We start from the raw sequence: 14,908 nt of genomic DNA, 5'->3' as shown, positions 1-14,908 counted from the left end.
GCACTGAACCAAATATTACATTTTTGCTATTTGCCACTATCTTTTCCTATTATTATCTTTTTCTTTTTGAAGAATTATGTAGACTTAATAGATTAAGATAGATGGAAAATTGGAAGCAATAATCGTTATTTAGAAGAAGGTACGTCCACAAAGAAGGGTAAACCTAAAAACTTGAAACCAAATATCTGAAAAATAAACAGTATATAAAATCATGAATCCAAGAAACAATATCAGTATATACAATCACAATTAGAAATCGGAACATGCTATCGACAATCACAAAACAATATGCAACTATATAAAATCCGGAAACTATATGTAAAATTAGAAAATCACTATGATTGACAATTTGGGTTTCCTAATTGAATACTCAAAATCAGAAATATGAAACAATATATAAAATCAGAAAACACTCTTATACTCAAAATCAAGAAACGAAAATTACCAGAAAAGCAATCAGGATTAAGTGTTTGAGTATTTGTGTTTTCCACACACTAAAGATTGGGTTTTGATGTTTCCGTTTCATATTCAATCGTCAATCGAATAAAGGTTATTGTGTAAAAATTGATTTTTTCTTCACCGTACATTTGTAATTGCGTTTTGCGGTTTTATGTTTTGCATGAAAACCAACTCTTCGTCTTCTGTTTTGATTCGTTATTGGCGCTATACAACGCGTTCACTTTTTTTAGTTTGATGACCCTTGCCGCTGTCGCCTTGCGCTTTGCCTGTAAGAATGTTGGACCAGATCATTAGGCCCAATATTAAATGACTATATCCATAAGTAATTGACCAAATTTGTTGCCCCTTCAAATTTTGATGCCTTGGGCCTAGGTTGCCCCTGGGCTTGCGCTAGTCCTGCCAACCGAAGATCCTGAACCTAAAGAAGAACCACCAAGACCATCATAAGTCAAGGAACCTAATATTCTTAGAGAAAATCACACATAAAAGATGTGAGGATATATATACAAAGTGATTATAATGACTCAAATCCACAATAATCCAATTTGAGCACATGAGAAAAATTGGTTATGATTGATTTCTATATGAGAAATTAAATATTTTTCTATTTTTTGTTCCTAGATATCTTTCTATCTAATAAAATGGTGACATGTGTAACATTTAATGCTCATTTAATAAAATTTTAGGATATTAATATGACATATGTCATTATTTAAATGGATAGGAGGATTGGTAGGAATAAAATATAAGAAGATATTTAATTTCTCTTTTTATATTATAGGAAGTCAAGATAATTAGATTTTCAGTGACAAGTTATAAAAAAAAAAGATCATCCATCTTTCTCTTATATTAATAACAAATGATTAGTCTCTTCCAATTATAGTACTTTCTCAAGTTGCAAGTTAATGTCCTGCAATCGCCATCACCTAGTTTAAATCAAACGTAGACATCCTATAATTATGCGTGTGGTTCGGAAGCATTAATGTAGATCTTCAGCCAGAGGACTGAACTTGCATACCAACGAATACTCAAGGGACTATTTTTGTAAATTATTTCTTTTTATTTTTGGAAATAAATCTATCCTTTGTACAAATCTCAAACATTTTGAAGAGGACTTTGGTAGGCACGTCAATACTCGACTCGTCCGTTATTTGACAAATAGCGGACAGATGGGCCTTTGTTTATATTAATGACAATCGTATCCTTCAATTCCTTCTTTAATGTCCGAAATATTCACCCTTACTTTTAGCCGGCGAGGTGAACTCACAAGAGCTGCGTGAGTTGGGGTTTTTCTGTAAAGCTCTTAAGATTTGTAGATTCTCGAAGAACTTGAAGAGGAAGCAATTTCTTTTATTCACTCTGATGTGGGTTTGATTTGTTTCCAAGTTTCCAAGTGAAAGACAGAAGAATTGAAGAGTTGAGAGATGGGTGTAATTAGTACTTTTTTGGGGTTTTCCGGCTTTGGAATCGGCGTTTCTGCTGGGCTTGTGATCGGTTACTATCTCTTCATCTACTTTCAACCCACAGATGTCAAGGTCTCCTTCCATCTCTTTTCCTATGTCTGCTGCGTGTGTGTGTGTATCGACTAGATTTTGCATCGTATTTCGCATTGATCTTGTTTGTGTCGCATAGATTTGATTAATTCTCGATTTTCAGTTCACCGATTAGAAAAACTTTTAATGATTTTCAATGAGCTTTCAATGCTTAGTAGTTAAGCTAAAGCTTAGATCAGTGTCAATAGATTGTATGCACCAATTTCTGTACGATAAAAGTTGACTTTATAGCCCCTTTCCCGATTCAGCTCAACGAGTATGATTTAGGGGTTTTGATTAAATTTTGGTATCAAATATTGATGTGGGCAGGATCCAATTATTCGACCTTTGGTCGAACGAGACTCTGAAACTCTACAAAGTATGCTTCCTGAAATACCGGCGTGGGTAAAAAACCCGGATTTTGACCGGGTATGTATTTTGACTTCTGAAGATCAATCTACATTTGAATCGATGACTTAGATTTTACTATGTTATGATGTTTTTTGAATCAATGTAGGTTGATTGGCTTAACAAGTTCATCGAATATATGTGGCCTTATCTTGACAAGGTATTTCAGATTTTCAAGAACCCTAATTTCACTAAATTTCTTCAAATTCGAAGAACTTATTAATCTTTCTATATTCATAGGCAATATGCAAGACTGCAAAGGAAATTGCCAAACCCATTATCGCAGAACAAATTCCAAAGTATAAAATTGATTCGGTTGAATTTGAGACTCTTACATTAGGCTCTTTGCCTCCTACTTTTCAAGGTAATGTGATTATACAAGGGGCATTTTAGACATTTGACTAACTGTTAAAATATTTAATATATTTTTTTTCAGGGATGAAAGTGTATGTGACTGATGAGAAGGAGTTGATAATGGAACCAGTTCTAAAATGGGCTGGAAACCCTAATGTTACTGTGGCTGCTAAAGCATATGGTTTGAAAGCAACTGTTCAGGTCATATATAATATATATCTCCTATTTTTAAGGAAATTTTTCTTTAAAATTATATTTGTGGGTTTTTTTTTAATAAATAAAGTAATAATTTCAGGTGGTGGATTTACAAGTCTTTGCTTCACCTCGTATCACTCTAAAACCACTTGTTCCTAGCTTTCCTTGCTTTGCTAAAATATGTGTGTCTCTCATGGAGAAGGTAAATCGGGTTCTTTTTGTTATATTTAATTTTTTTTTTCCAATTATCAATTTCACAGTTTATACCAATTACTAAACAAATCTGAACCTAATTAAATTGAAAAATGTAAACCTTAACAAAAAAGGTAATCAAACATCTAAACCAATTTAACAGATACCCAAATTTGAAAATGTAGACCTACCTAAACATATACGTAATAAAAAATCTAAATAAATTTCACAAATCTCAACCTAATAAAATTGTAACTTTTAAGTATTATTACATGTTAAAGTATTGTATTTATAATTAGTTTTTGTTTAAAATTATTTTTTCCTAATACAACAAAGCTGTAAAAAAAAATTATATAGATCTAAACTAATGTCATCTATATTTCGTTCATTTTAAGTCTGAATCCATAAGGAAAGGTTGGGGATAAAATGGTAAACATGTAACAAATATGTATATATTAACAAAATAGTGTATATGTCCAGATTAAGTAAAAAAGAAACAATCATGTATAGCTGTGCATATTAAGTGCTTAACCATTAAGCCTAAAATCAAAAAGACACAATCCCTTAATTCATTTTCTCAACTTCTTACAAATTTATTTACTTTTTTTACTCCCATTTCCCCTAGTATGCTGTCATTTTCTCAAATATTTTTAAATATCATATATCCAGAGTTCAAGACAATTTCGTTTTTGAAATTGAACATTAGTCTTTTTGACCTTTAAGTTCACTTTTTCTCTAATAAAAAAGATGGGTTATTTTCAATACTGTTTTTTTACATTTTTGTCCTCTCTCCATTTTGCAGCCACATGTTGATTTTGGGCTGAAGCTATTTGGAGCTGACCTTATGTCAATTCCTGGATTGTATAGGTTTGTTCAGGTAAATTATAATGGTTTCATTTTCTTTTCTGAATATGATATTTAATGGGTAGTTATATTATATTGGTTTCATTTCAATTTATTGACTTTATTTTTGATAACATATTATTATGTACAGGAACAAATTAAAGATCAAGTTGGCAACATGTATCTTTGGCCTAGAACTCTAGAAGTACAAATATTGGATCCATCCAAGTAAAATCAATCTCTATTTCTTGTTTCCAATTATTAATTAATGACAACAATTGAAGTGAACATATCTTTGTGAAAGTCAATGTTTGACCGATTCTTGACAATTTACAGGGCCTTAAAGAAGCCTGTAGGAATACTTCATGTGAAGGTTTTGAGGGCAATGAAGTTGAAAAAGAAAGATCTTTTAGGTGCTTCTGATCCTTATGTGAAAATAAAGCTCACAGAAAGTAAGCTTCCATCAAAAAAGACAACTGTGAAACATAAGAATTTGAATCCCGAATGGAATGAGGAATTCAACATGGTTGTTAAAGATCCAGAATCACAAGCTGTAGAGTTCCAAGTTTATGATTGGGAACAGGTACTAGTTTTTTTGCTCATTTGTTTTAATCCATTTTGGCTTTTACTTTCGATTAAAATCTTACATGTTTATTTTCCTTCTAACTTTTCCTTATTAAGACATTGATTGTATTTTGAAAATTCTACTTTGGTTGTCCTATTTTCAGGTTGGAAAACATGACAAGATGGGGATGAATGTGGTGCCCTTGAAGGAAATTGTACCTGATGAGCCAAAAGTCGTGACACTTGATCTCCTAAAAAACATGGATTCAAATGATGCCCAAAATGAAAAATCAAGAGGCCAAATTGTTGTAGAATTGTTATATAAACCTTTTAAGGATGAAGATATGCCTGCATTTGAAGATGCAGGTGCTGTTCAAAAGGCACCTGAAGGAACTCCAGCTGGAGGTGGTGTACTTGTTGTTAGGGTTCATGAAGCTCAAGATGTTGAAGGAAAACACCACACGAATCCTTATGTTCGTGTCCTTTTCAAAGGAGAGGAGAAAAAAACCAAGGTATCATTGCAAAGGGTAAAATGGTCATTTAGTCTCTCTCTCTCTCTCTCATCGATTGATTAATTCTTCTTTTTTGATGCAGCATGTGAAGAAGAATCGGGATCCGAGATGGAATGAGGAGTTCACATTCACACTAGAAGAGCCTCCTTTGAATGATAAATTGCATGTGGAAGTTGCTAGTGCTTCATCAAGGATTGGGTTACTACATCCTAAGGTAGTTTGACTTTTTGTGGTCAAAAGTTGACTATTTTAGCTTCTAAGCTGTTGGATTGATTGTTTTTTCTTGTTTGAAAACAGGAATCATTGGGTTACATTGATATAAGTCTTGCGGATGTTGTGAATAATAAAAGGATCAATGAAAAATATCATCTTATTGATTCAAGGAATGGGAAGATCCAAATCGAGCTTCAATGGAGGACTGCATCTTGAATTCTTGATGATAGTGACAGAGACATATAATATATATATATAGAGAGAGAGAGAGAGGTTTGATTGAAGAAAATTGTTTCTCACTTTTGGTACTTGAAAACTGGAATCGAAATACTTATGTTTGCTGTTTGTTGTACAAACCTTTTGTGTACATTAAATATTAAATATATGGTCTATGTTTGTTGTTTTTTGTTTCTACAAAATAAGAATTATCCTTTCTAGCAAACCTTGTTTCTAAAAAAATAAATTATTCTTTGAGTAACCGTTTTAGAAGTTTTGTAGTTTTGTTCTTTGACATGGGTAGTGAGTTATCATCTTCATCGGAATTATCAATTATTGTTGATCAAATAGATGTGGAGTTACTCCTACGATAGTACCTTTATTTTTGAAAACCATAAACAAAAAAATATAAATTCAAAACCAAAAGAAACCAACCTAAAATACAAAATACAGTTACAAACACAAATTTTGGAATATTTCTCTTATAAAAAATATAATTATTTTGTAGATGAGGTCGAAGTTTTCTAGTCAACGGGAAACAACATAGACCGTCGATGATGGATACTATCCTCTCTCAGTCAAACGATAAGCTCTTGGTCAAAAGACGTTGCCTGACCTTGATTTTCGATTGGCGTGAGGTCGACCACACAGGAACCCAGTTTCTCTTTGGCTCCTAATTTTAGCCTATCTATTATCTAATTCTATATCTCTACACCAGTGGACTGCTCTTCCCTAGTTCACGAACACACACTTTCATCTTGACTGTGTGCAATTCATCAATGGCGATGCCTGTGGTAGACACCGAATACCTCAAACAGATTGATAAAGCTCGTCGAGAGCTTCGCGCTTTTATCTCCAACAAGAATTGCGCACCAATTATGCTTCGATTAGCGTATAAATACGACTCTTCTTTCTCTTAAATATCGATGCTAGTTATTGATGATTATATCGAGATTCATGATGATGATGTAGGTGGCATGATGCTGGGACGTACGATGTGAACACCAAGACCGGAGGTCCTAATGGTTCGATCAGGAATGAGGAGGAATTTAGTCATGGCTCTAATAACGGACTAAAGATAGCTATTGATTTTTGCGGTAAATCTTCTAGTTGAAATTGATACATATTGAAGTTGTATTTTAGAATGAGTTATATATATTGATTACTCGAATGGTTTTTATTTTGATATGAACAGTATTTTAGCCATGCTAATTTTTCTAATTGAAACACTCCTGTTATGAATTGAAAGTAGGAAACTAGTTCTATAACTTCATGAGTTAATAAGTTTGATATTTGCTTTGTGGTAAATGCTAAGCTATTGCCAGGCAATCACTTTCTCAATATTGAAAGTTGTATTTTTGAGTTGGAATATTTCACTTTGATGTTAATTACCCCCAAATGATCTTCTTTTGATGCAAAGTTATACTTTTCAATTTCAAGTTAATCATCATCAGGTGTGATCTTATTTCGTTGTGAACTAGGGTGACAAATTGATTGCTGTTTTAGCTTAAATTTTTGCTAACCTGCAGTGTTTTACCAATCTGAAGTAGAGAGACTTTTATTAGTGATAAAAACCATAGCATTTTCTATTCTTGCTATATGAACTTTCTTGACTTGTGACTGTTAGCTAGTACAACTCAAACACATATCATGGATTTCAGTTCTACTAAGTTATTTTTTCCATTAATCTTTTTGGGTTGCTGGTCCATTTTTTTTTATAATTCTTGGTAGTTCTTGGTTGTCATTGATTACAATTTTGTTGCTACTAGACTTAATATTTCCCCCTACAAAGAGAAATGGCGTTAACTTGAATTAAAGTACTTCTATTTGTTACTATAATGAGTATCTTCTTTCTTACTGCAGAAGAAATAAAGTCCAAACATCCAAGGATTACATATGCAGATCTGTATCAGGTGATTTCAATGATACTAAAGTTCATTTTTATGAATTATGTTATGTATTTGATACCACCAAACAATTTGCTAAACCATTCCTATGCTTGCAGTGCGTAAATGCGCTCAAATAATTTGCATTATATTTCCCAATGAGTTTAATTTTAATTCTAACATACACATAAGCACACATTTTATGTCATATGTGACATGTAAAGTATAACCAATTACTGACATGTTTAGGCTTTCTGTGTGTAGCTTGCAGGTGTTGTTGCAGTGGAGGTTACTGGTGGCCCTACTGTTGACTTTGTTCCTGGTAGAAAGGTATCTTGATTTTATCACATGTTTGATCTTTTTCAAGTTCTTTTTTTTTTTTTTTTTTTTTTTGCTATCTTCCCTTTGGACCTAGTCATATATTTCATCTGTTCATGCTCAGATTCTGTTTGAAATCTTACTCCTTTACCAAAGCAAGTATAAGAATATAATGGGAATTTATTCCCTGCAGCAAGTTTACCTTTTCATAACATGTTCTCTCTTTTCTTATAGGACTCTAAGATCTCTCCTAAGGAAGGAAGACTCCCAAATGCTACCAAAGGTTTTTGATCCTACTTTTTTACATTAATCATTATCTTACATAAGAAGTGCGTTCTCTTTTCAATAGCTTTTTGGCAGTTAAAAAGATGTTTCCTGACTAACCTATAAATTATTCAGTTTTATTACTGGATATTCTTGTTACAAACCTAACAATTCTGAAGTTTTTAAAAATCGACAAACCCAGTTTTGAAAAATGCTACGTACTCACCTCAAGTTTAGACTAAAATCCAAACCACTCAAGATTAGTATAACTATCACTAGGGACACATCATCACCAACCAGTTGAAAATACATAACAATCCTTACTAAGTTTCTGTTACTTAGAGGATTCTTTGTTTGTTATTTAAGCCCTTCACAAAATACACAAAAACCCAAATTGTTACTTAGAAGATTCTTTGTTTGTTCCTTAACCCCTTAACAATGGTATTTAATAGCCATATGACCACATTGAATACTCTTTACTTACATTAATGATATTAATAATAAAAAAATATCATCAACATCCAAAACCCCCAACTCTTAAACCCTACAATATATTAAATCCACCAAAATGATAACATAAATGGTCGGTGTTAGAGGCAGTGCGAAGAAGGTGGTGACTAAAGTGAAGTCTATTGTACATGAAAAGAAAGGGAGAATTGAATCTACAAGCTAACACAATCTAGTAAGAAGGCAAAAGCAGATAGGAAATCTAAGGTTTATTAACAATGATATCAGTCGAGTATTATATGAGCATATTAAGAGAAAATGAGGAATAATTACTTTCATTCTTTATTTAATGAGGCAACTTTGTTGGCGAGGGATAGGAATGTGGAAGTCAACAGACTTACAATGAGTGTTCTTGCACAAAGATTAAAAATGGGGAAGTGGTGGGCATTAAGGAAGATGGAGAGGGACAAAATCTGAAGTCCACACCAAATTCTTATTAGTGTGTGGTTGTGTCTTTGGGACGAGGGAGTACGGTGTGTAATGAACCTCTTTAAAACTATTTTAAAGATTACCATGATCCCAGATTTTCTACTCCTGACTTGACTCGTAAGACTCATGATATTAAAAAAATATTATATATAAACATATAATACACATAAAGACATAATATTTGTTTAATATTAACACATTTACTAAAATATTACAAGTTTGTGTTGAAAGATATAAGCTAGACAGGGGCAATTCGGTCAGTGCACATCACGTACAATATTTATTAGTAGTTATGGCAGTTACTAAATTGGAATCGATGCTTGAATGGGTGTTTTGAATCGGTGTCTTAAAGGAGTACAAAGGATATTTAATAGTGTGTATAAATATGCATTTAATGCACCAAAATTTATTGATTTGTGATTAATAAAAAGGTTTTACATTTCTGCACAATATTCCCATGGTAATCCTTTTGTCTTCAATGGCTTTCTCCAACAGTTTGCTAGTTAGGACCATAAAAATGTTTTAAGATTACTTGGTAGGCCGGAGTGTTAAAGAAAATGGAGCAAGGGCTAATAAGATAGAGGACAAGTTTGTTGCATATGTTGATATATAATGAAAAATGTGTTTAGGGATTCAAAAATTAGGCATCGTTTTCTAGAAGTTGTAGACTCTGTCTCTCTTTCTCCAAAAATTCTCTCTTAACTCTCTTTCTCATATACATTTCTTACAAATTTCTTTGGGTTTTCAAAATTGAAGATCTTTTATCAGGCAAGATCGATATTCCGTTCATAAAAAATAAAGTTGGATTCTAACATTATTGCTATTCCGTCTATCAAAAATAAAGTTGGATGTGAGAATGTTAACTCACGACCTGTTTGTTTGTTTGTTTTTTTTTTTTTTTTTTTTTTTTTTTCGTATTAGTGGTCGGTTTTCAACCATGACTCATGGCTCATCCGAGCCATGAGTTGGCTCGACTCGGTACGAGTCATCGACTCTTGATTTTTGTACCAAGTCACACTCCATATCAAGTCATACTACCAAGTTGATATTTTTTGTGTTTGAAATGACTTGACCCATGACTTGTATGAGTTTGACAACTATGATGCCATGGTGTATGCTTTTTGCCAATGGCATCATGGCATTGTATGGGTGGTAGAAACTAGGAATGAGCTAAATGGTAGGTTGGACTCTTGGAGGACAATGTCGGAAGGGAAGGGTTACAAATCAATACAACTAAGATGAAATGTCTTTGGTGCAATTTTAGTAGGGAGCGTAGTAAGGAAGGATTAGAATTATATGTTAAGGGAAAGTACCATGCTCAAATGAGAGTTTCAAGTACTTGGGTTTTAAGATCCATAAGCCTACTGGATGTGGGCAACACGTTATTATATATTATCAGACCCAGAATGTCCACATCATCATCCTAGTCATACTTTTGGTGTTATAACACCCAATTTGGAAATGGGCAATACCAAATAACATGTGATAACACCTACCATTTTCTATTTGTTTATTACTATTTTTTTTTGATGTTTTTAATTTCTATTTTTCTAATTTGTTTTATTTTTTTAATTTATGTCATAATATTTTTAAAAAACATATAAATTAATTTAACATAGTTAAATTAAATACTTAATTAAACATACCATTTTAAAAATAAAAACGCCATTACAACGGAAAAAAAAACATTGACTGAAAACATACGATAGTCCTAATAATTTTAAAAATATAACACCGATACTCTATTCTTTGCCTAAATATTTCCTCTCGATCTTCGCCTTCATTTTTCGAAGCCCTTCCGCCCGTCTCGGTGGCATATTCTCCTCGCTAGTTTGAAGAATTGCCAAATCCTTCGTAATGCGATCTTCCTCGGCTTCACGACGAAGGAACTCCAAATGCATACGTTGCAACTCATATCTTTTAAGCGTGATTTCGTTGTGGCCGTCAAATTTCTGTTTCATTTCCGCTTGCTCTCGAAGTTTACTTTCGTTTTCCTCCGCATGTCGTTGAGCCCGCCTCGCTTTGTCGTGACCTATTGGTCGTCGAGGCGAGAAGATCTCTTTGTTGTCGTTGAAGTCGTCCGGTATCTCATCCGTGTCCGCATTGAGGTCGATGTTCGTGCGTGCGTCCGAAACGTCGACTGAACCTGAGCCACGAGACTTCTTGGATTGTTGTTTTGAAAATGTGTCCGTTTTTTTTTTTTTCATTTTGGGCCTTCCTTTGACAATCTCTCAAATCTTTTCGTGTTCGAAAACGTGACCCGTCTCGACATAATATTGATCCCTCGCCGCTTTATAAACATCAAAATCGGTCGCACCACTTTGCTTGTGCGAGGAAAGTTTGTTGTAGATGAAATTAAACTTGGTGCACTTTTTGTTTATTGGAGTCCACTTGTTGTTGGTGATTTTACATCACTAATATTATTTAAATGTAATAGGATTAATTTGTTGATCAACGTCACCTTGATAAATATTAAACAAGTTAGGATGGTGTGGAGTGCACATTTGTTTAAATTTGTCTTGGTTGAAAGTACACTGTTATTTAGGGGCTTCGCCCCTGAATGGACGGGGGTCCGGGGGTAGCACCCTTGGGAGCGGGGTCCAAGGGGCAGAACCCCTGGGGTCGAGCTGGATGTTACTATATTAAAAATACATCAGATATCCGGATTTTCGGTAAATGTACCCGATTTTGTGATCCATACTTTAGACCCGGATTTAAGTTGGTTTATGACTGTTTTTTGGACAGTTTTAGGACATAAAATTGTCATGTGACAATTTTAAGACATAAAGTTTTTCTTGTTATATGATCATTTCGAAATCAGTTTTGGTACTTTTCTTCTTCATAACATATTTAACGTTCTTCTCTTTTTTTCATATCGTTTCCTTGAGTTAGATTTTTTGATGTTTTGCACCACGACACCGCCAATGCGTATTCTTCCTCCGCAATCTACCATGTTGGAGGTTTGTCTTCCGATTGCTCAACCACGACCACTTTCCCTTTCCTTCTTGCTCTCCCTTTGTTGGCCGTTATTTTACGCTTGCGTCTCGGGTACCGTTTCTTGCGTGGGTGGTGGTTGTGTGGTATTTTGTAGCATTGTAGCGAATGTGTTGAAAAGGTTTTGTGGAAGGGTTGTAGGGAATTGTGGTGGGGCGAGATGGGATTGAAAAAGTTGACAGAAATTGGAAGTTGCGGTGTGCCTCGAGTGTTAAGGATGTCCGCGTACAACTTTTATTGTGCAAAACCGAGAGGAGGAGATGTACAACTAAAGGACAGGTTTACAGTTAGGCCAACTGTAATGTATGGATAATAATGATGGCCGATTAGAAAAATGAGAGGAAGATGGAAGTTGCGAAATTGTTTTCAGTATCTCTTCCTACTCTTTGTTACTTGATACCAAGCCTCCTTATTTTAGACCATTACTTCTCATTCTATTTATTAAACCTGTCAGTTATGATAATAGTACAAATAAATACTTTATTACTGAAATTTACAAACATATCATCTGTTGTAAGGTAAAGGTGGTCCCTCATGTTTCACAGTAATGAAACAATTATATCGTTTAATTAACTGAAGTTGTTTTATGAATTGTAGGTGCACCACACTTGAGGGACATATTTTATCGTATGGGTTTATCTGACAAGGATATTGTGGCCCTCTCAGGAGGACACACTTTGGTAAGTTTCCACTCATTACTCGTTAGGAACATAAAACATGTTTATCATTTTGCTTCTTTCTTGATATGCATGCTACAGGGAAAAGCACATGCAGATAGATCAGGCTTTGATGGCCCTTGGACCAGGGATCCACTGAAATTTGATAACTCATATTTTGTGTAAAACTTGCTCAACCCTCATTTCCTTTATCTGTAATAAAATAATTAGTTTTTTTTTTAACATGTCTTTAATTGCCCTGATTCTGCGGGACCAGGGAGCTTCTGAAAGGCGAATCAGAGGGGCTTTTGAAACTTCCTACAGACATTGCATTGCTGGATGATCCTGCATTCCGCCCTTATGTTGAGCTCTATGCAAAGGTAAATTGTGAAATTATTATTATTATATAATAATAACCAAATGTGATGCCAAGTAAAACTTTGATCTTTTATCCACCGGGTAGATAGGTTCTTCCTTTCACTGGAGACCTAAAAGTGCACACTAAACGTGTGAATAAAAAGCCAAGGATAACATCATTATTTTTTATATACACATAAAAATAATACAAGTAGCTAAAACATGTCAATATACATGTCCACTGTAAAAAAATTCTCTTTAGTTTCAACGGGACCTACTCGCATACCTGCACCCCACTTTAACTATCCTCCCTTTATGTGGAGGATAACATCATCTTTTTTTTTTTTTTTTTATCCTTGTCATGGGTAACAGTGAGCCATTACTATTTGTCCTTGATGCATTTAGTGAAAAGTACTAGTATGGTAGATACGAAATTTGCTTAGAGAGAAACTGTTGGAAGTTGATATGTAATTGCTATTTATCTGTTTCTTTCTTGTTTATTAGTTTCACTTTCTTTTATATTACAAATCGACTAATTGGACCTAAAAGATCACTACTTTCTTAGAAATGTTCCATTAGGCCCTGTTTGTTATTTAGTAACACCATTTCAATATATTAATAATGGCAAATATGTAAATTCTTACCCAAAGTTTTTGAAAATATATATTAATTTTTTTAATGGTTTGACTATAACTTGGACGGCTATTATTTTACTTAAGGCAGCAATATTGTACTTGTACATATGATATAAGCAGTCACGTGGTAGGAACCTACCCATAACAACTAAAATGGGAACATATAAACAATCAAACATTAAAGTCACTAAAAAGACAGTTGTGTGATTGGTTTTAAGCTGGACTACCTTAGATTATTGGTTTTGACAGTTGGGACCCCTTCTGGTCTCTTCTCATTCTTAAAACATAATGAAATAAATAACAACCAATCTTAACCTACGCCAACAACCTCACACAGATAACAGATTGTGGTTGTTATTAAGGTACAATGTTACTCTTATAAAACTAAAATCCTCCTGTATCTACACAACAATGGAACATGCCTTAGATTAGATTCTATCTCAAACCAATAGCTGTACACTACTACACTATTATTTCTAATCTGGTACATTTACGCGTCCTTTCCATTATTATATAAATTAAAAACTAAACTTTACTATAATTTTACGTTCCCCCATGTTATCCTAAATTATTGAACATTAGTAATAATTGTTTGTTCAGGACGAAGATGCATTCTTTAATGATTATGCAATTTCACACAAGAAACTCTCGGAATTAGGCTTCACACCAACTTCCGCCAAAAAAGTTAAGGACGGCGTCGTATTGGCCCAAAGTGCTGTCGGTGTTATCGTTACTGCTGCGGTGGTTATTCTCAGTTACGTCTATGAAGTCCGCAAAAAGTCCAAGTGAAGTCGGTGAGTCAGTGGTACAACTTTCACTGCATGGGATACAAGTTGTTATAACATTGTTTATTTACCTCAACATATATATATTGTGTTTACCATTATTTATGTTTAAAAACCCCAGAGACAATTTGACTTTCAGTTTGATTAATTAATAATAAATAAATACCCTATAAATAATGGAGCCCTCCACAACATACGAACTTAAATTCCATTGTGTTGGACTTGGATGAATTAAAAATAATTAAGTTTCGGATCTGATCACATGCTTGATGATTTATTTTATTTTATTTATAAGTTTTTCTATTTCTCCACCTCAACTTTTTCTTTATCTTTTTCCTGTTTTTTTTGTTCTCCTTTAGTTCATTTGAAGTTAAGTAAGATTTACTTAAAGAAAAACCAGCCTAATATTCATTGATTTAATTTGGCAAAAAGTGTAAGCTATCGAGAACAATGTACAAGGGTGGATGCGTAACGTACAAGGGTCGTTTACAATAATAAAGTTAAAGAAAATAATAAAAATTGTTGCATTTTGGAGGGTTGTATGGGATTTGGGTAGGATTGATTAGGTATTTTTGCGGTGGTGTTGAGA

The 14,908-nt window shown here is 33.7% G+C and overlaps 2 protein-coding genes across 2 annotated transcripts; both read left to right on the top strand.

Moving 5' to 3' along the window:
* Positions 1 to 1,579: 1,579 nt before the first annotated feature.
* On the top strand, positions 1,580 to 5,675 carry LOC111884272 (synaptotagmin-1). Its single transcript, XM_023880585.3, has 12 exons — positions 1,580 to 1,994; positions 2,322 to 2,420; positions 2,509 to 2,559; positions 2,640 to 2,763; positions 2,836 to 2,954; positions 3,049 to 3,150; positions 3,943 to 4,017; positions 4,135 to 4,211; positions 4,320 to 4,566; positions 4,712 to 5,059; positions 5,142 to 5,273; positions 5,357 to 5,675. Exons 1-12 carry the CDS (start codon positions 1,884 to 1,886, stop codon positions 5,486 to 5,488), a joined length of 1,617 nt encoding a protein of 538 aa, XP_023736353.1. The 5' UTR covers positions 1,580 to 1,883; the 3' UTR covers positions 5,489 to 5,675.
* A 478-nt stretch (positions 5,676 to 6,153) lies between these two features.
* Positions 6,154 to 14,496, top strand: LOC111884264 (L-ascorbate peroxidase 3). The gene is made up of 9 exons (XM_023880576.3): positions 6,154 to 6,380; positions 6,461 to 6,585; positions 7,352 to 7,401; positions 7,639 to 7,704; positions 7,927 to 7,975; positions 12,484 to 12,566; positions 12,645 to 12,724; positions 12,820 to 12,922; positions 14,135 to 14,496. Exons 1-9 carry the CDS (start codon positions 6,268 to 6,270, stop codon positions 14,321 to 14,323), a joined length of 858 nt encoding a protein of 285 aa, XP_023736344.1. The 5' UTR covers positions 6,154 to 6,267; the 3' UTR covers positions 14,324 to 14,496.
* The last annotated feature ends 412 nt before the right edge of the window (positions 14,497 to 14,908 follow it).

Source organism: Lactuca sativa, chromosome 3, assembly GCF_002870075.4.
Source record: "Lactuca sativa cultivar Salinas chromosome 3, Lsat_Salinas_v11, whole genome shotgun sequence".
Classification (NCBI taxonomy): domain Eukaryota; kingdom Viridiplantae; phylum Streptophyta; class Magnoliopsida; order Asterales; family Asteraceae; genus Lactuca; species Lactuca sativa.
Note: the sequence above shows the minus strand (reverse complement) of the source record. Positions and strands in the feature narration are given on the sequence as shown.